The sequence below is a fragment of the Lepisma saccharinum genome, chromosome 8, assembly GCF_977018435.1.
Source record: "Lepisma saccharinum chromosome 8, izLepSacc3.1, whole genome shotgun sequence".
Taxonomy (NCBI): Eukaryota; Metazoa; Arthropoda; class Insecta; order Zygentoma; family Lepismatidae; genus Lepisma; species Lepisma saccharinum.
Window position 1 is genome coordinate 44,303,285 of NC_139236.1, and position 20,341 is coordinate 44,323,625.

The 20,341-nt window shown below is 39.4% G+C and overlaps 1 protein-coding gene across 1 annotated transcript in view; it reads right to left on the reverse strand.

Moving 5' to 3' along the window:
* Positions 1–1,308: 1,308 nt before the first annotated feature.
* Positions 1,309–20,341, reverse strand: part of LOC145991747 (cyclic nucleotide-gated cation channel subunit A-like) — a 48,352-nt gene continuing 29,319 nt past the window's right edge. Inside the window, exons 3-6 of the mRNA XM_083127800.1 lie at positions 19,466–20,313; positions 12,888–13,287; positions 10,490–10,673; positions 1,309–1,738 (exon numbers count right to left, since the gene is read on the reverse strand). Of these exons, the coding sequence (XP_082983926.1) occupies positions 1,510–1,738; positions 10,490–10,673; positions 12,888–13,287; positions 19,466–20,313 (1,661 nt within the window). The 3' untranslated portion in view covers positions 1,309–1,509. The remainder of the gene's footprint in view (positions 1,739–10,489; positions 10,674–12,887; positions 13,288–19,465; positions 20,314–20,341) is intronic.

Sequence of the window (20,341 nt, forward strand, 5' to 3'; positions counted from 1 at the left end):
TAGATGGCAGCATGTTAAATTTCTATAACAAGCCTAACACACACTATTTTCTAAAACAATAGATAAGTAACTTTGAACTGTTAATGCTTAATGCTTATAAGCATTATTAGAAACCTGACTTTTGTTGGAATATTGAACAAATATTGATATCGAGCATATTTATTCACAAGTCTCATGTTGAGTTTCTCTACAAACTTCTTGAAAGAAGACGAAAAAAAGTTCGAATTGTGTGTTGAGGTTTCAAAATCTCTTTTTGAAGAGGTGAGTGGGGGACGCTACACTCACCTTACCAGAAAGAAAAGAAAAGTGCAATTAAAATGGATGCTATGCTATCGGAACAGAAAAAAACGTGCACGATATACAAAACGCGTATATAAATATATGTATTTTCTCTGAATCCGAAACAAGTCAATATGTATACAATTTAGTGTTAGCATGTTGCACATGAATTTTCTTATTTTATGTCGCTCTATGTTGCAAATGTGTAAAACATATCTTGTACATGAAAGTTACACATGTATCTTCAGAATGCATTTATCAATCATTTTCTGCAATTCAAAAATACAGTTTTTGTGCTTGTTTTCCTTTATTAGCTAATGTGAAATTGACTGTGCTGAGAAAATATTTCAAATCGTTTGACCAAACAAATGCTTTAGCACCGACCTCTACCTAATTTATGAGGATAATAACGTTTTTGATACTACTACTACTACAAATACCACTAGTAATAATAATAATAATAATAACAATAATGTTATTATTATTATTATTGTTGTTGTTGGTACGTTTATTCTGATACTTCCCCCCCCCCCAGACAAACATTCGTGGTTGCGCCTCTGTCGAAATATACTGGAGCCTCCATTTTCAAGAAACAACAAATGCATTTACAAGTGCTTTTTGCAAAATTGGTCAGCATTTGCAATTAGAAAGACGAACTATTATCAAACACCAACTTAACAATAAATTAAAGGAGTACAATCTTTAAGCTATCGGTGCAAATTTGTAGATAAACGTTATGAATTAAAAGACAAAACATTAACACTTTTTAGATACCTTATATTTTGTGTACATGTGAGCTTTGTTGCTACACATAGTTTAATCTTCTTTTTTACAAAATGAATCAGACGAAATAGTCTGTTAACAATCATTTGGTTCATAAGTGCACACACGGTTCAAAAACTTGTTTTTTTTTTGTTTGTATTGTCCACAGGCGGCAGGCCACTTCACTTTATTTACAGATCACTTTATCATCTCTCACAGCCCATAAACAAACAACAGACATCACTCGTTGTTCGATCCAAGAAAGAATTACACATCTAGCAACATCTTCCTTTTGTCAATCCGGAAAGAGGAATGAAAATACATTATTGACTCTGAAACCGTACGAAAATAGAGTACAAAATGGCGACCAAGTAATCTAAAATGGAGGAGGGAATGTTTTAAGAAAGTAACAAGAGTATGTTTCATTTTCTTTCAATTCCCGAGGTTTCTTTCCGGAATCTCCCCGTGTCAGACCGAGTTCTGCTTCTGCCGCTTGGAGTCGCTGCTTCTGCTCCTCGAAACGCCCGAGAACGATCTGCGCGCTGCTTCCTCCTGGCGGCGGATTTCGGAAGCATCTCCGTGGGAGTAGGAGCTCCTGCAAAACCTGGACGGATCATTATCTACCCTTTCCCCTGGAACGGCTGCAGTAGCGCTGGAGTGCCTCGGCGTTGTCTGGATAAATCCCGGAGGATAAACTCTGGAATGACAGGATAAAAGACAATGACATTCTGAATTCCCACTCTGGTTGAATCTCTTTCTAAACAATGGAAATGAGGGTTTTAAAAAATATTAACATCTATATATTTCTTTCTAAAAAATTTAAGTATTGGACATGAGAAATATATATTTATTTTACACATATTTTTAGCTTTGGGAATAACAATTTTTTATTCTTTTCTGTTGTCATAGCTTTGGCATACATAAAACCAGCCGTCGAATTATTATTATTATTTATTTTCTTGTACGTCATTATCTTACGACTGATATTCAACGCAGGTTTGGTTTGAGTTGATGTTTTAAGTCCACTTTAGGCACAGTAAGGCTAATCGGGACTGGACCTACGGTTTAAAGTGGGATCCGAACCACTGTGCCTCCAATTCAACGCAGGGTTTACCCAGAATTTTCCTTCTGGTGGGGTGTAAGTTCGTATTTTGGGATGTGTACGGATAAATGTAGAACAAAAAAGACTATAAGTTTGGCATTTGAATAGACATTTTTGTTATGGAGAAAATTTGGGGGAGGGTTTTATAGGGTGCTGAGGGTTGTTCATTTTCTTACTAACGCATATTTATAACAGAATATATTCTTCGTTAAATATTAAATATGAATCAAGATCGTAGTTTTCTTCATTCTTAATTTATTAGTTCTTACATTTAATTTGTTACTTATGAAATAATATTATTGCCGATTTTCGTTCCATACGGTAACGCATTTTCGAGATTCACATCCCACATCAAACTACAGGTCAGTGATTTGTCCATACACCGCCTTAAAACCTGCTCCAAAATTTTCTCTTGCCCCTCATACATTTACATAAGCGCCCAATTTATGGTCAATTTAGCTCTAAATGTAACGTTACATGCTCTGAATAGAGTTTACACCTACAGATGGAAAATTGTGTATAAACACCTGCTTTAGGTTCAGTCTCAACTAGCGTCTCTGAGAATACGTAAAATAGTCCAAAACAACCTTTGTGAATATATCGGGTCATTCCATGCCACCGACTCTGATGGTTTTTGGTACACAGCTTTACTTTGCTCCAAAACCGACATGTGTGAAAGGAATTTGCTGAAATATGATAATTACATATTATATGAGGGTTGACAAAAATGCAATTTTCAATTGCGTATATCTCGGGGACGAATGAAGTTACAGAAGCGTTCTTGAGAAAGGACAGTAGAATATTACGAGATGATCAATGGTTGAAACTTAGTCTAATTTGAACACACTGTTCAAATGTTCAAATTTCAAGTTTGAACAGCTCAAAACACTCCCCATCGATTTGTCTAATTTTTTTATATTTTTAACTACTATCATTTCTCTTTCGACTGAGAAAATCTTATCGTTGTGTTTTTCCATATAAGAAAGAAAAATGAGATTGAAATTTGTCCTGCACCAAATATTACATTTGTGTCAATCATCAAATTGTACTATGGTGGAAAACACATGTGTCTAGTTCCTTCATGATCACAATGATTTCTTTCGTATCATTGTTCATTCCCATTTCAACACTGATGTCAGTTAATTGAAATAAATTTGAAAGAAGTATTTTTGACACTATACGTATTCTCGTGCATTTTGTTTATATTATTTTACGATCCCCAAGAAGCTTCTGCTTCTTCTTCCTTGTTATTAATGTAGCAATTAATCTAAAGATAAATTAAAAGTACAAAAAGAAACAAAATTCGAATGTCTATAGATAAATAACAACACATTTTATGGAAAAAATCGCTGGAGTAATTTGATTTGATTTTTGTTATGTAGAGTCGCTGTTTTCCCACTTTTGGCTCATCGCAACGATGAGAATATGTGATGCTATGATGAAACTGATGAAGGAACACTCACAAATAACGAACCCGGGACCCTTCACGTCGTAGCTCGCTGAGTTAACTACTCCACCACGGTGGAGTAACATAGATTCAATTTAGTAATTTTTTTTTAAAGAAGTGGCCTCGGGTTTGATTTGCTCAGCTTCGCATAAATTTAATTTAACTTTTGACTGTTTCCCCTTTTACTTATTCTAGTGAAAAAGTTTTCACTATTTTGGGAAGTGGAAACGGGAGAGGAACAGAACGAGAAATACATTCTTAACACGAGAAAAAGAAATTGCTCCAGCATCTCTATTCTTTCCATGGTTGCTTTAACAAAAAAAATCTATTAAGATTGTGATTAGGTAACTGTTTTGTTCAGTCTAGGTACGATAGGGAAGGTTATGTGAGTCAAGCCTGATGGAGAGTGTTACGGTGTGGTCTAGTCACTTGTGTAGAATTAGTCATTATTCCGCGCGCTACTACTCCAGGGGTCCTGGGTTAGAAACACAGAATGGAAATGAGTGTTTTTTGTGAGTGTCCCTTCGTCAATTTTATCCTATCATCATTCATCTTTAGCTTCGCGATTAGCCAAAAGTGGCCTAAAAGCGAGGTAAAATAAACCAAACTGGGAGACTGAAAGCGAGATGTAAAGAGGCATCGATGGCAAAAGATAGAGAACAACAGAAAAAAGAAAGAAAACTGAATGGAAAGAAAGAAATAGTGAGAAGAGGAAACAAGTGAAAGAAAGAGAAAAGAATGAGAAATATATATTAAAACGAAAGTGATAGAAAAAAGAGATACAGTCGAAGAAAGAAAACTGAAAACAAAGAAATAAAGGAAAATAGAAAGACAGACAGAGAGAGAGAGACGAACAAAGAAAATTAAAAAGATAGCAATAATGGAAAATAGAAAGACAGAAAAGAGAAACAGACAAACAAATAAAACTGAAAAGATAGAAATAAAGGAAAATAGAAATTAAAAGAGAGAGAGAGAGAGAGAGAGAGAGAGAGAGAGAGAGAGAGAGAGAGAGGCAAACAAAGAAAACTGAAAAGATAGAAATAAAGGAAAATAGAAATAAAAATAAAAAGAGAGGGAGAGAGAGACGAACAAAGAAAACTGAAAAGATAGAAATAAAGGAAAATAGAAAGAAAAAAGAGAGAGAGACGAACAAAGAAAACTTAAAAGATAGAAATAAAGGAAAATAGAAATTAAAAATAAAGAGAGAGAGGGGGGCAAACAAAGAAAACTGAAAAGATAGAAATAAAGGAAAATAGAAATAAAAATAAAAAGATAGGGAGAGACACGAACAAAGAAAACTGAAAAGATAGAAATATAGGAAAATAGAAATAAAAATAGAGAGAGAGAGACGAACAAAGAAAACTGAAACGATAGAAATAAAGGAATATAGAAAGAAAGAGAGAGAGAGACGAGCAAAGAAAACTGAAAAGATAGAAATAAAGGATAATAGAAAGAAGAAGAGAGAAACGGACCAACAAAAAACTGAAGAGAAAAATCAGATGAAAATAGAAAGAGAAAAAGAGGGAAACAGACGAAGTAAAAATACGAAGACAGAACGTTATAGAGTAAGAAAGAATGAAACATAGATGAAAATGACAGAAAGAAAAAAGACACATAAACACGAACAGAAACATATAAACAGAGAAAAATAAAGCGATAGAGGAACAGAAGATAAAAATATAAATTGATAAATAGGAAGAGAGAAAAAGAGATGCATAGAAGAGAGAACAAAATGGATAAAAAAGAGGATAAAAGAACATAAAATGAGAGTGAATGAGAGAAAGAATTCTGGTAGCAATCACCTCGGAAGCAAAGTATATCCAAGCGAAGTTCTGTGGCAACGGAACTAGGCTTGCAGCACTTTCGGTTCTGAGAATCCAGTACGATTATAAAAGTAATTCTGCTCTCTGCCGTCGGCGGCGCTTATGCGAATTTTAAGAAGCGGAAGTTTCCCTTGCAGGCATCCATTACACAACTAAATGCATTAAAACTTTTGAAGTGCTTTCTTGCGTAGCTACGTGAAAGATGAAGTTGAGAACGCTATTTACCATAATATTCCTGATAAAGAACAGACCTGCCTAACCTACATATTTTCTGTACGATATATTTCAAATCTTTTCTTTCATCTGGGCATTGATTCAATAACATAACCAGGTGTCGGTCACCCTCTGACACGACCAATGTTGCCAGTAACTTCGGATTTTTTTGAAAAAAAAAAATATGCATATGCCAAATTTCACCCAACAAATCGTCTCAAATGCGTAAAATATTATCGTTTTTTTATCATTTCGATAAATACCGACAGGGACCATCGAAAAATATTGCACGTGACTCCACACCTGTATTTTAACCATGTTTTACTTCGTGCAAAAGCTTTTTTACACCTTAGTAACTTTTCCCCCATCCTGAACATTGATGTAGAACATTATTTCCTTGTTTAATGTTTAAAGGATACCCACATGGACAGAGTTAATACCCAGCATAAGTTTTACGTACGTTCAAAGTCTCGGTTACGTGACTTTTTGGACACCCTGTTTAATAGATCAGCTTTTGCCTTCCATTTTTTTCACACCTTTTCCTTTTACCTGCCCACGTTAATCGCTACAAAGGAGATGTATGATGAATATAAGAAACAGACCAGGAAAAAAACAATAAAAGAAGCAAGTGACTTGTTCAGGATTCGAACCTGTTATCTCTGGCTTCGTAATGCGCTTCAATAATCATCTTGCAGCGGAGAAAATCTCCAGAATGTATTCTAGATTCATGTGACTTGTCTATTTGGTCGTTTTAGGTCGTTTTCCCGCCTCTTGAGCCAATGGAGACGATGAAGTTGAGCAATGAACATGGATGGATTTTTGGGACAAACACAATGATACATGCATTGTCCAGGGTTCGAACTTGGAACCTCTAAGTCCACAGCTCGGAACACTAACCACACCGCAGTGGAGGTCGGCTCTGTGACTTCTCACTCACGTGACAAATAGAGCGTCGGGATCGAGGGGACAAGGGTGATGAGTCCCCAAATATATTTTATAAATAACAAGCTGATTACCCGGCGTTGCCCGGGTATTTATTTATCCCAATCTTGTATTGGACAGGAAAATAATGAATTCTAACTATAGTGTAAAATGTAACTAATTTTAAATGTGATCGTGAATGTCACCAGTTAGCTTAGTGACTCCGAAAACTATGGATTCGACACTAATCTAGGTCATTTGTGGCATTTTATTTTTCACCCCCTCTCACCCCCCATGCCGATAGGTGATGAACTTGGAGTTTAACCGCATTGGGAGTGTCACGAAAACTATGGATTCCATTCGCAACACAGCCTGAATGTTAGACAACCCGAGAAACACTATCGTTGTGCGGGTTGAATAGAGTCACGGATGTCTGTTTGTGCGGAATTTAATATCGGTTCTTCTCGATTATCTTTACATGTCAGCCCTTTCCCCCCTAGGGGTGCCAGGGGTGTCTTACCCTAAAATATTATTTCCAGATTGCAATTAATTTGTGTACCAAGTTTGGCTGAAATTGCTCCAGGCGTTCGAGAGTTATGCCGGAACAAACAAATACACACTCCCACACATACATTCATTTTTATTGTATAGATGTAAGATATTAATGGCGTATATGCTGTTAGCCGCATCAATTTTGTAACGTTAACAACTCACATGTTACTGAACATTAGAATTAGGCCAGTGAAGCGTCGTTCATGCAACTCCAACTTGTTTAGCATCGGATCCAAATTTCATCATAAATGTCAGAGGCGTATGCAAGTCCAAACGGAAAATTGCGAACGGGTTTACAGGATACTGTGTACCTAAATTGTGGTCCACATAAGTTGCAAACATACTTACCATATTAGTTAACATTTTTTTTCTAATTACCAGAGCGTAACCCAAAGTAATAATAATACAGGTAACAACCCTTGCCCACTACTCGTCTTGAGTTAGACAAACACTGCTCGCACGCTCGTGGGGAAATAAAGAAACTTCCACAACCAAGTTCAAAGTTCTGCCTGAGCGTTACCCCTGCAAGGTTTAAATTCCAGTTGTATCCTCGAAAGACGAAGAGAAGGATGATTTTTTTTTTATTGTATATAGGATTGTACAGGAAAAGAGTATCGGTGTTTTGTGACTTAAAGCGTAAACAGTTTGAAGCATATATTTGCATTGGTTAGTTTGCGCAAATTTTCTATCTCCCTAGCTTAATCAGTACGATGAGGATGAATGCTAAATTTATGAAATACATGGTGGAATAAACAACGATGTTGGAACCCATACCAGGATTCGAACATAGGAACATTTGACTTTGTGCATTTGGCTAACACTGTCAGTTTCCGCTGCCATAACGGCAGTTAACCTAACTAATGATTCAGTTTCCAAAAATATATTTATGGTGCCCTGAAGTGAGATTTGTCATCATTATTATCTATCTTAATGCAGTATAAAATATTGAATTTTAAATTTAAAGAAAGGTTCAGTCCCGATTTTGTAAGAGGCAAGCTTTAAATTTAACTGTAGGATATGGTAAATGTTATGGTAAATTGTAACAGTGTAGTAAGCTGTGTAAATTATCTGCTTCAGAGGCGAGCTTGAAATTATCTAATAGCGATTGCGCAACAACATTGCGCGCCAGCCAGACACACACACACACAACATATACAGTGTGTCTCAAAGTAGAATAAATAACTTATCAGGTTTATTATTTAAAACATATCTGAAACACAATAATGAGGTTTGTTGTATGACAATTATAAAATCTTGAAGTTTTGTTTTAAGGCACAAGATTTTTGTGAACACAGCGTGGGTGTGTTGTTAAAGAAAATGGCGACTTTCACATGTACAGAAAAAGCAGACTGTGTCTTCAAGTTCCCAGACCTTACACCCTTAGACTTTTGCATGTATGCACAGAATGTTCAACAGCTAAACGAGAAAATAACAAACGCCCTTGCTTTGGTGGACGAGGAGTTGTTGGGAAAAGTGTGGTGCATAACTGGTGGAAGCCACATTGAATATTTGTAGACATTCATAAAAACTTGAAGTGTTACTGATTGATACACAACAAATATCATTGTTGTATTCCATATAGTTTCACTATCCCACTCATATTAAATCGCAGAGAGCGGATAAATATACATATTTTGTCTTTTAAGAATATATCCATGTGTTATTTCTGGATCACACTTTGTAAAGACGTATTGATTGATTGAGTTGGTATAAAGGCGTATTATAATATTGTTGATATTCTTAACAAAATAAAGATAACATTAGCTTTAGTTACGATGTTTGTTCTCCACGTTTCCTTGCACGAGTGCACATAGCGTATAGCGCCGATGGGTTCATATTAATTTTAATAAACAAATAAACACAACAAAATAATTTACTTGTCAATTTTTTCAAACAAATCTTACTTTTCTTGTAAAATCCCTGTAGCAAATTCTTATTCTCTCGTCAAATTCTTTTTAATGAATCAGGTTTCTAAATATTTTTCTCGTGACGAACAACTAAGAGAGTCATTTCTCGTGAAATATTTTACAAGATTATGTTATCGTCCTTTGTTCATTGTGATTGATTGATTTGCTTTATTTTGCTTCGCCTTTTGTTCCACTTTTGGCTAATTTGCGAAGATGGGGATAAGTGAAATCGATGAATGGACACTCACAAACATCCATGACCAGGCCGGGATTCGAACCCGGGACTTTGTTCATTTTGAGTTTAAGGAAGGATTGGCTGGATGAAATTTCATGTCTTGTTTAATTTCAGAACTTTCACTTGTGATCGTACAAATAAATCACTACCTGAAAGCTAGGCAAGTCTTCTTACACTCCTTTGCTACTTGATTGCAAATGCGTAAAGAGTATGAGAAATAGTACTGCCGTATTTAAAGATATGGATACTTGAGTTTGGACTCCAGTTAAAAATTAACCAGTAGACGTACATAAAAACGAGTTACATCAAAACCTAGCTTATTCAATTCTTCGTTAGTCTATGCTAACCAAATTGTTTTTCGAATATGCCATCTATTTTTATCATCGTGAGAACAAAAACGTGCCGTTTTTTTTAAGTCTTGTAAACGATTGCTCTCTTAGAAATTCTATAAATAAAAAACGGGTTGTACGCTGCAGGAATAAACATTTTAAACACATTTCTTAACTTTCAGATTTTTAAAAGCCGTTCTTTTCAATTTTGCGAAAGAACTTTTTCTTAGTATTGTGTAGTCCTACAAATACCGGATGTTTCATAAATGATTGAGGGGTTACAAAAAGTTATTGCAAGTATTTAACTTACCAATCCAGAACGAACGAGGAATTCGGTTTTCTTTTAACCCCTACAAATGTTCAATGTATGCACCACGGGTGAAACGGCACACATCTACACGATAGTCTATTTCTTGTCACACTTGCATCAACATGGGTCTGTCGATAGTTTCTATTGCTGCAATATCACGCGGCATCGGTGGGAGGAATACCCTTTCTTTGAGGAAACTCCACAAAAAGAAGTTACACGGTGTAAGGTCCAGCGATCTTGGGGACCAAAACATTGCACAAACACTGTGAGTGATGTGGGTAATTTGAGTGTTGCCTAGCGGCAGGGATACTAATCCTCAGCTTACCAAAACACACACAAACTGTTTGACATTTTCGTTCGTTCTGGACTGGTTTCATTAACGTATGTTTAATACTTTACTTGCAATAAACTTTTGTAACCCCTCGATTATTTGTGAAACACTCGGTGCAATATTGGGTTGTTTTGAAGCTTTTTGCGTCTGTTTTTAAAATCCACACAGCCGTGGAAACCGCGGGCTGTCACTGCGAGTCCATTCACCACGCTCCAACTATATTTTACCCTCAACCGTGTGCCGAAGCTAATTGCATAGGGGGCTGAGCGACCTCTTACCTAGCCTGCGCGACGTACGGGCAGGGGCTGAGGGTGTTCATTCGAGAGCTGACCGACAGCGAGACGTCGTCTCCGCTGGACTGCCTCTCCAGCTTCGTCAGGCGCTGCTTGATCTTCGACTGGCCGCTCGAGTACTCGGCCAACAGGCGGGCGAACCTCGTATGTAGGTTGTCCAGGGTTACCTCTGCGGAAGAGACGGAAATTGCCAATTACAATCAGTATTCAAATTATGGTAATTTTAAGTGCTATGGCCTGTAAAGTGTAGAAGTCAATTGAAATGTTCATAATTATAATAATACAACAGGGTGGCGCATATGTTAACCAGGAGCAATTTCGACATATTTTTAACCAATGAAAAGTTATGACCACTTTCAACACTTCATCAATATGTTGTCCTTGTTCCTGAATGCACACTCGTAGGCGTCTCTCCCACGAACGTAGCAGTTGTGATAGCATTGCAAGCAGCAAGAAGAGAACGATCGATGATTCTTGTGACATCGGCATGAGCTACGGTTTGGGGACTTTGCAAATGAAGCCAGGACCGCTGTGGCTCTTTTTGCGTCGGTGGAAGTTCTGGGACGTCCTTATCGTCGTTGACTGATCCTGTCTCCTGGAACTTTTGGAGTAATTGTGCAACTGTCACATTCGACACTGGATCTCATTGGAGTGTCGTTGATTAAAATCATTCTCATTCTGGCATTGTTCTCCCAGAAATGGAAAATGAGACACACATGTTACAATCATGCAGTCATAACATTTTATCGGTTAAAGATATGTCGAGAAACCTTTACCATTGCATTTCTCGTGAAATTTTAGCCTGATTTGATATATCACCCTCTTCCCACAAAAAAAAAATGAGTTGAATTCAATATGACGGACGTCCACTTGGAATACATCAGTATGGGTTCTCCCTAGGCCGAACCTATTTCTATCATGACCAATTCTACCCAGTCTAACGCCTTTACATTTTATACGGAGTGTTAAGGGACTTTTGAATCACCTGTATAATAGCAGTAGTAGTTTATTTTGCATAAAACGTAAAGAGCAAGTAATGAATCAGCACTAGAAAATTAGATACAAAATTTTGAAATTATAAATAGATTGAGCAATTTTTGCGTCATAGAAAACTACATTCTGGAAAAAAAACAATAGCTGATTTAACCTAAAAAATTAAAAATGCACCATCAATACTTCAGATTAGAAAACATAACATGTATGGGGAAAAAAGTCCATTCATTTGGGCAACTAAAAAAATCCAAACAAAAAGTTCTCTACAGATTTGTATTTTGACGTTCCACTTCAAGCTGTCAGTTGGAACGCATAAAAATCAGATCTTGAAATCTGACACTAATGTGCACAACTGTCAGCTGCTCAATCTGATTTGGTCCTGTTTGTCTCGCAGTCTGCGACAATGGCCCTGGATTATTGACCATCAAACGAACTGCTGATTTTCCCACGACAAATTGCTCATCCTGCGTCGTCTAGAAGTTGACAGATGTTTCTGGCACTGCCAACAGAAAATGAGCGTTGCAGATTCTTAACGGAGACTATTCGAAAAAAGGAAAGCATGCTCTAAGTGCTACACTGTAGCTTCCAAATGATATGCACGACTTTCTTAGTTTTACATTTGTAGTCCAGAATAACTTTTGATTTTAAAAATAATGAAGAAGGTGTTCAATCCTGCTCTTCTGGTCCTTCTCCGTGCCAGCAATCAGCTCGGCATGCGCAGAGTAAGAAGTGCGCAGATGTTATGCGCAGTGCACAGGAATAAATGCATCGTCATTGCTTCTGTAGTCTTCATAGGACTTGTTAGCAGATCACGACCCTGCCTGGGCATGTGAGTGTGTTTTATCAATTTCATCATCCTCATCGTCGCAATTAGCCAAAATTGGAAGAAAAGCGACGTAAAATAACTAAATCAATCAATCAAACTTGTCCAGCTTGGCGGAATTAAATAGCCATCTACAGGGTGGTCATAAAGTGGGCGAAACCACCTTTATTTTCGACACTACGATGGTAATAGTTGGGTTACTTGATATGAACACATACCTGTGTTATTGATTAACCACCTCTGGGACTTCTTGGAGGCCCTTCAGAACGTCACCGCCCGGAATAAGCCGCCAGTTTGGGCGGTATACTGTTAGTATAGCGAATGGGCGTAGTTGTAACGTCATCGCCTTGTAATCAAGGGGTCCCGGATTCGATACCCGGTTCAAATCCCACTTTAAACTTTAGGTCAAGTTCTCATTAGCCTATCTGTGCATAAAAGTAGACTTGAAACAAAAATTCAAATACAAATACAAAATCAAGTGAGTAGAGCGGTATTTCCATTCGCCTTCGTGCATTCTTAGACCTATTTACAATGCTGAGAACGAAACACAAGTTGTATACCACTTACCCAATCTATCAACTTTATCCCTGACAGTCTCGTGCTCCACTTGAGCCTCCTTGAAGACCTCCTCGTCCAACAGCCCATCCTTCCGCAGCAGCTGACAGCCCCTCTCGATGAGGCTCTGCTTGGCCTCCGGGTAGTCTTGCAGGGCGTCCCAGAGGTCGTCCTTGGACAGGCAGAAGAGGTCGGAGTATCCGATGCTGCGCACGTTGGCCGTCCGCCTGTTGCCCGTCTTGTTGCCGGCGATGTTCAGGATGGAGACTTCGCCGAACACGCTCCCGTCGCTGAGCGTGGCGTAGACCGTCTTCCCGTCGTCGGCGACAACGCTGAGCTTCCCGCGCTTGACGATGTACATCTCCTTCCCCACGTCTCCCTTGCGGCAGATGTAGTCACCCGGGCTGAACACCTGCGAAGAGGAAAACAAATTTTACTTTGCGATCACCCTGTAGCTCGGGGATAATCAGAACTATCTTACAATTACTATGCATGCATACACAAAAATGTTAATTGTCATCCCCTACATATCTGACAGTGGCGTACCCTGGATTTTCGAAAAGGAGAGGGCTACGTATGCTTTTAATAGTAGTTAGTCCTCATTTCCTTATCTTTTCCTGCCTTTGACGTTTTTTTCTCTTTTTAGGAATTCTGGGCCAAAGGGGGTTCACCAACCCCCTTGGGCACGCCACTGTCTGACAGACTCCATGTTCATAAGATGAAGAAAAGGTTGGAACTTCTATTGCCTCAATTACTCCCCCCCTCCCCCTCTCTCTCAGTGCTAACATCGTCGACTTGAAATCAAGGGGATTCGGGTTCGACACCCGCTGGAGGCACATAGTGGTTCGGATCCCACTTTAAACTGTAGGTCCACTCCTGAAGCCTACAGTGGACTTAAAACAGCAACCCCCCTTATATATATATATATTTGTTACACCATTCAACAAAGTTACTCAAGTCAGCCTGCAGTTGTATAGAGCCACGTGTGTGTGTGTGTGTGTATATATATATATATATATATATATATATATATATATATATCTTGGCCACTCACAAATGCTAGTAACCTTACTCCTTCTCTCCATTCCACATTACTGACTCCTGTTTTAGTTCCATGTCAATCGTGACTGTCATACAACAACGTCAGACCTCCCATGCCAGATATAGCAATGAAGCTGAGTTGCCAGGATTCCTGACACTACCATAATGTAACACTGCATTTAAACCTATCTACCAAATAGGAATGTGGCTCCCCGATGGCGTAGTGGTAACGTCGTCGCCTTGTAATGTAATTAAAGGTTCCCCGGGTTTCATCTCCGGAGAAGGTTCATAATGGTTAGGATTCCACTTTAAACTGTAGGCCCAGTCCCAATCAGTCTATCTGTGGAAGGAGCTGGTCTCGTCCACTGTCTGTGAGGAGGATTTTAGTTTATTCTTACTTGTTATTGTGTTGTGCTTGTCTTGTGCAGGTCTCTTTACAAACTTGCTTTTCACGCCCCTTGTTTTAACATATTAAGTAAGAATTTTAGATAAGGGGATATTTCCCTGTATACAATGAAGGGTGCAAAATGACCATGTGTGCCGACGCATTCAACATATTCAACTCAATCAATCAATCTGTGCATAAAATGGCCTTAACCCTCAACTGAACTCAACCAATAGGGATGACACATCCAGGCAATATAATATCGTAACGTTCTCTTAGGAGCGGGGGATCGAATCAGGGACCAGCGTATCTCGATCACCATTCATCAGCACTCGCCTCTTGCTGATGGCTTAGTGGCAAGGAGCGAGAGGTGAAACACAAAAACTCTCCTGCTGCTTCCAAGCCACAGTCTCATGGATCTCACCCCTCACCGCCCGTTGCACTCAATACTTATTCTCCCTTCTTTCTCCATAATTCCGGGTCGTTACCCAATAGTTCCTATTGGGTCAGCACCTTATTTACCTGTTTGCAATACCACTAATTGAGGAAGGTTGGTTAACTTCTGACATGGCATTCCTTAGATACCTATGAGTGCAAAGGCTGGTGATCGGGTTTATGAACTTCATTGCTGGTAAAGCTTCTCTGTTTTATTGGGGTTTTTACGGTTACACCCTCTGGAAAAAATCCTTTATTGAAATTTATGTATGTCTAGTGTCATGTTAATCCATCCTTGATAAGTCGAGTTTTTTTTTTTAAAAAAAAACATATCCTCCCGCCAAGAACCTTATAAAAATAGAATTTAATTCCATTAAAAAAATGTTTAATGACTACAATTTCAATTTGGGAAATTGTTTTGCAAGAGGGAGATCGTAGCATATCTTTTCGTTTTCAGAAATATTGACCCTGGCAGACCTTGCCAGCTCCTGCTCAGAAATGTGTAGGATAAGCCTTTAACAGGAAATGATAAGAACACTGGCCTTTGGCTAGAGGTGACGAGAGGCCAAGCGAGGGTTTAAATAGGTGCGCATGAGAGCGACACGGGGGCTTTTTACTTGGAATCATCGGAGAAGCAGGAGCTATTGGTCTGTTTTCTAAACCGAGCAGGGTAAGCTATCCTACACCCTTTATTCGCATTGCTCAGTTCAGTATAAAACCTAATCATGAGTCTATATTAATGTTAAGTTAGATATTTGTACCTGGCCCGTTCAGGGCTGTCTCTACCATCAATAGTACTAATCGGGAGGGGCAAGTTACATCCCTATTTAAGATCCCCGCGTTCATGTTGGAACGCTACGCTATAATTGAATATTCGATGGTATAATAGATGATGCAAGAACAGACCATATGGCATGAATAAAATGTCTTAGAATTGGCCGTGACATTTGTAGGCAAAGCTTCACCCCTTAATAATGTTTTCTTAAGTTTGAAATTCTCTTTTGGATCTTAAAAATTTAAGACGTTAATGGAGCTATTTGCCGTTTGACAGTACACCCAACCATAGTATAAATCCAGTAAATTCCTATGTAGAGACTGGTAAGAGTAATACATCACATAGAGATTACGCGAACTTTGCTCGGTCTTTCGAAAAGTATATTTTGTTTGAAATAAACCTAACGATATTCGAAATTATGAAGAAAAACTCCCATTAGGCATCCTCATAGGGTAAGAAAAGCTATATCTTGTGTATGTACCGTGCAATGAAGGCAAGGTATTGAGGTACGGATACACGTAGAAGAGAAACAATAGACCCAGAAACTGTACAGGGTGTCCGAAAAGTCCTGCACCATAGACAAAATGGTAAAATTGTGATAAAATTAATTTTGTCGTTCTTTGGAGCCGCCGAATGGGCGCCACGCTCCCCGGATTTGTTCCGATGCTTTCTGGGGGTATGTTAAATCTATGGTGTACAGCGTGAAGATGCACGATATGGCTCATCTTTGCACAAGAATCAAGGACGTATGCGAAGCCATTGGCCCAGATCATGTCCCCCCGCGTGCTCAACAATTTGCGATTCCGCCTACAAACATGTGTGGAACTCAACGGAGAGTACAAATACTGTGATTTTGCCTACGGTGCGGGACTTTTCGGACACCCTGTAGGCTGAGAAGTGTAAAATGAAAATACAATAAATGAAATTCAGAGCACAGGACCTCCTCGAGGGCGTAGCGATAACCAATGCGTCCCTGGTTCGATGCCCGGTGGAGGCACATGGTGGTTTGGATCCCACTTTAAACTATAGATCCAGTCTCGATTAGCCTCTTTGTATATAAAGTGGACATTAAAATAAGCTTCATAATTCATCGCCCAGAAAAATCAAATTTTTATTAACACAGGAAGCAAAAAATAAAAAAAGTAATGAATTAGAATGCGATTTGAAGAACTGGATGCAAGAAAACTGCGGAATAATGTTAGACAGGATAGGAAATATTGATCACATGTCCGGCTGCAGCTGCTTGAATATTTGTAGTCATTCAGTGTCGCCGTTGCTATGAGTGACCTTACCTTCTATTGTAAGTATCCAGGGAACGGCCCACGTACGATAGGTACGAACATAGCGACCTGTAGCTTCCTGCAGGTGGCAGGTAAAGTTAAATTAAAGGTGAAATTTTACATCCTCAAGCAATGAGATTCTTTAAGATTTCTGTGATCGAATTGGATGTCTAGTAAGGCGGGATGTAGATTCCAAGTATCTCCAACATCGTAGGTATGAACTTTAAAACGACAAAACAAACTTGCACACCTCTCAAGATTCAACGCAATGCTCGTTAGTAAGGTATAAATCCAGTCTTTGGCGTTGGGAGCTTCCCGCCTGCATACTGGACTTCAAGACCAGCATGAAGCAGAGCAGGAGTGGGGAGAGTCGCCAGAACAACCGCGACGCTTATTCCGGTGTTCAAGTTTGGTCTCGCGTTTCATCTGTTTCGCTGTTGTTCCTTTCGCGCTTATTCCGGTTTTCAATTTTGGTTTTGCGGTTGTTACTTTGGCGCTTTTTCCGGTTTTCAATTTTGGTTTCGCGCTTAATCAATTTCGCGTTTAATCCTTTCGCGCTAGTTCTTTCGCATTTATTCCGTTTGCTCTTGTTCCTTTCACGTTCAATCCTGTGTTATGTTTCGCAGTTGTGCCCTTTGTGGTTATTCCACCACCACAGTGGGGAGACTCATACATTGAATGTTTAAAATTCTGCGGGGATGTTCTCCATTCTTAACAGGTAACTACCTCCTGTTTCTCCTGCCACAGTGACAATGTCACACACTACAGTTACTCAGGAATCAGACGAGGAGAGTTTACCCACTGCATGAACGCGACAGACGAAGCCTTCTACCTCTCTCACTCCTTCCTTTAAGTCCCTCATACAATGCTGCATTACGGCTGCTCATTCTGCAGTCCAGACGTGCATAGGAGAGCTCTTTTCCACAAATCGGACGGCTTGAGCAGACCTGGTATAATCAATCCCTCGTCACCTAAGGGTAACGGTACGCCTTTGCTGCAATAAGTCTTGTGGTGTCCCAGATCGTTTGTGTTGTTCAAACAATGTTTGAGTTTTGTTTCAAGTCCACTTTATACTCAGGAAGGATAATTGGGACTGGATCTACAGTTTAAAATGAGATCCGAATAACTTATGCCTCCACCGGGTATCGAACCAGGGATCCCTTGATTACGAGGCGACGAGGTAAGGGCAATTGAGAGTTAAACCCCGATTTAGATGTCTACATGAGACCAGTAAATGGGAAACGCGAGTCATTTCCCTTTCTGGTTTGGTTAGTTTACTGCATTTCTCTACCTCTTGGACTTAACATGACAATGAATGACGAGATAATGACGGGCAAACTCAGTTATAGTCTTACCAGGATTCAAATTTTCCAAGGTATGGTCCTGAAAAAACTTAAAATACTACAAATACTTCTTTGGTAGCTTGTGTATGTAGGTATAGTACAATAAATCCTATTCCAATGTTAAAGTAGGAAACCTATAAGTAGGGAGACAAATTTATGGTAAATAAAAACTGAGGAGAGCGGTAAATAAAATGTTAGATCAGCGGTATATACCAGCGGTGGAAAAAAAATGGCACACACTTTTTCATCATGAGAGGAAACAACATCCAAAAGAGCTATAAATTGATAAACTACTTCATTTTTATATACTGTACCCATACACAAGTACTTAGCTGTCCAACCAAAAAGAAAACATCAACACAAAATCACTTCATTTCTAAATTGCATATCTCAAGTGATATATTCATTGTATGTATTTAAAGGATATCCTTGCTGTCCAACAAATAAAATAATCACTACTGCACATACACAAACACATGTTGAAAATCACATGATGATAAACAAAATTCATTCATGACTGAACACAAATGACACCATTGTTTCCCTTGATGTGCGGGAACAGACTAATCTTATCGCTGCTACAGCTAGCAAGTTCAATGAAACTGGAAGTTGAGTAGACATTCGGGGGAAGAAAGGAATGCAGCTTGACAGGGAGCGAAGTTTTCGAACTGAGATTATGTGCATGGGAAATATCAATTTGCAGCGTCTTCCTGATGTGATCGAAGATAAAACGTTCTTCAGCTGCAAATGGTAGGAAACTTTAGGCAAACGTTTTGTTACAAATCGACAGTTTGCGCGAAAAACCTCGATTGCGGTTTTTGCGTGTTTTCTACTTAATTTGATGATATTTCACGGTTATTTCGCGAAAAAGCTTTCATTTCGTGGAAAAGCACACATTTCGCATTACTTCGCGAATAAAACTCATGCATATTTCATCATTGGGGGTGTAGTTACGTGCAGAATGTTCAAAATTGCATCTTTTTTTTCACATTTCGCGATTTCGCGCATCGCGAAAATTCAATGTCCCTACCTATAAGTTTCAAGAAAATCCAACCATTTCTTCTTTAATAGCAGTAATCTGTTTGACGCCTAGAAGATTTGCAGATACTGTTAAGTATTTGTGGGATAGCGGTTTGGAGTTAATGGTTGCTATATTCTGAAACGAATTTCCTAAGTTCATACCTCGTTCCTGAAAGATATACAAAAACATGAAGTTTGAAATGCATTAGGTACACCCGATTAAATATTTCCCTCGTCTTCTAAAACGGTAAGGTTTTGAACGGAAAATTTACATGTACTTGTGTACTGTCAGAGTGGATAGATATGCGTACCTGCAACTTCAGCTTGAGCACCAACTCCACCAGCAGACCAGGTTCGCAGTCCTGGAAGATCCGCACCTGCTTCAGAGTGTCCATGTGCACGTGGATGGCTATCTCCGCCTTCAGCTTGTCCGGCAAGGTTGACATGATCTGCTCTTCGTCCAGCGACTGCTTGTTGGACCAGAGGTAGTCGAACCACTTGATGACCCTCGTCTCGAGCTCCTTGGAAACCTTCCGGAACACCATGTACTGCTTGATCCCGTCCATCCTGTTCTGAAAGTCCACCCTCGCTGCGTTCATGTTGGTGATCATGCTGCCTATGTTCCCGACGATGGTGGCGAAGATCAGGACGCCGACGAGGAAATCGACGACGACGAACAGATACTCGATGTCGTTCTCCGGCTGCGGAGTCTCGCCGATCGTCGTCAAGGTCAGCGTCGACCAGTAGAAGCTGTAGATGTACTGGCGTGACAGAGTAGAGTTCCGACCACCGTTGATATTGTACACCCACCCGTCGCAGCCGAAACCAATGGCGTAGCTGATGGCGAAGTAGAGGCACGCGTTCCAGTGGATGATGATGAGGATGTACAGCACCACCTTGCAGATCCTGAAGGCGTTGGGGAAGTTGGTTCGAGTCTCCGTCTTGTCGAAGAACTCCAGCATCCTCGGCATTCGGACGAGCCTGTTGAGGCGGACGATGACCGGGCAGGGAACCTTTACGTGGCAATGGCTGGGTATGACCAGGTACACGAGATCCGTCGGAAGGATGCTTACGACGTCCGTCTTGAAGGAGCTGGACCGGAAGTAGTTCTGACGTAGCTTCCGGGAATCCCTCACCATCAGCCCTTGCTCCAGGTAACCTTAAACATGAAACAAAAGAGTCAAGCA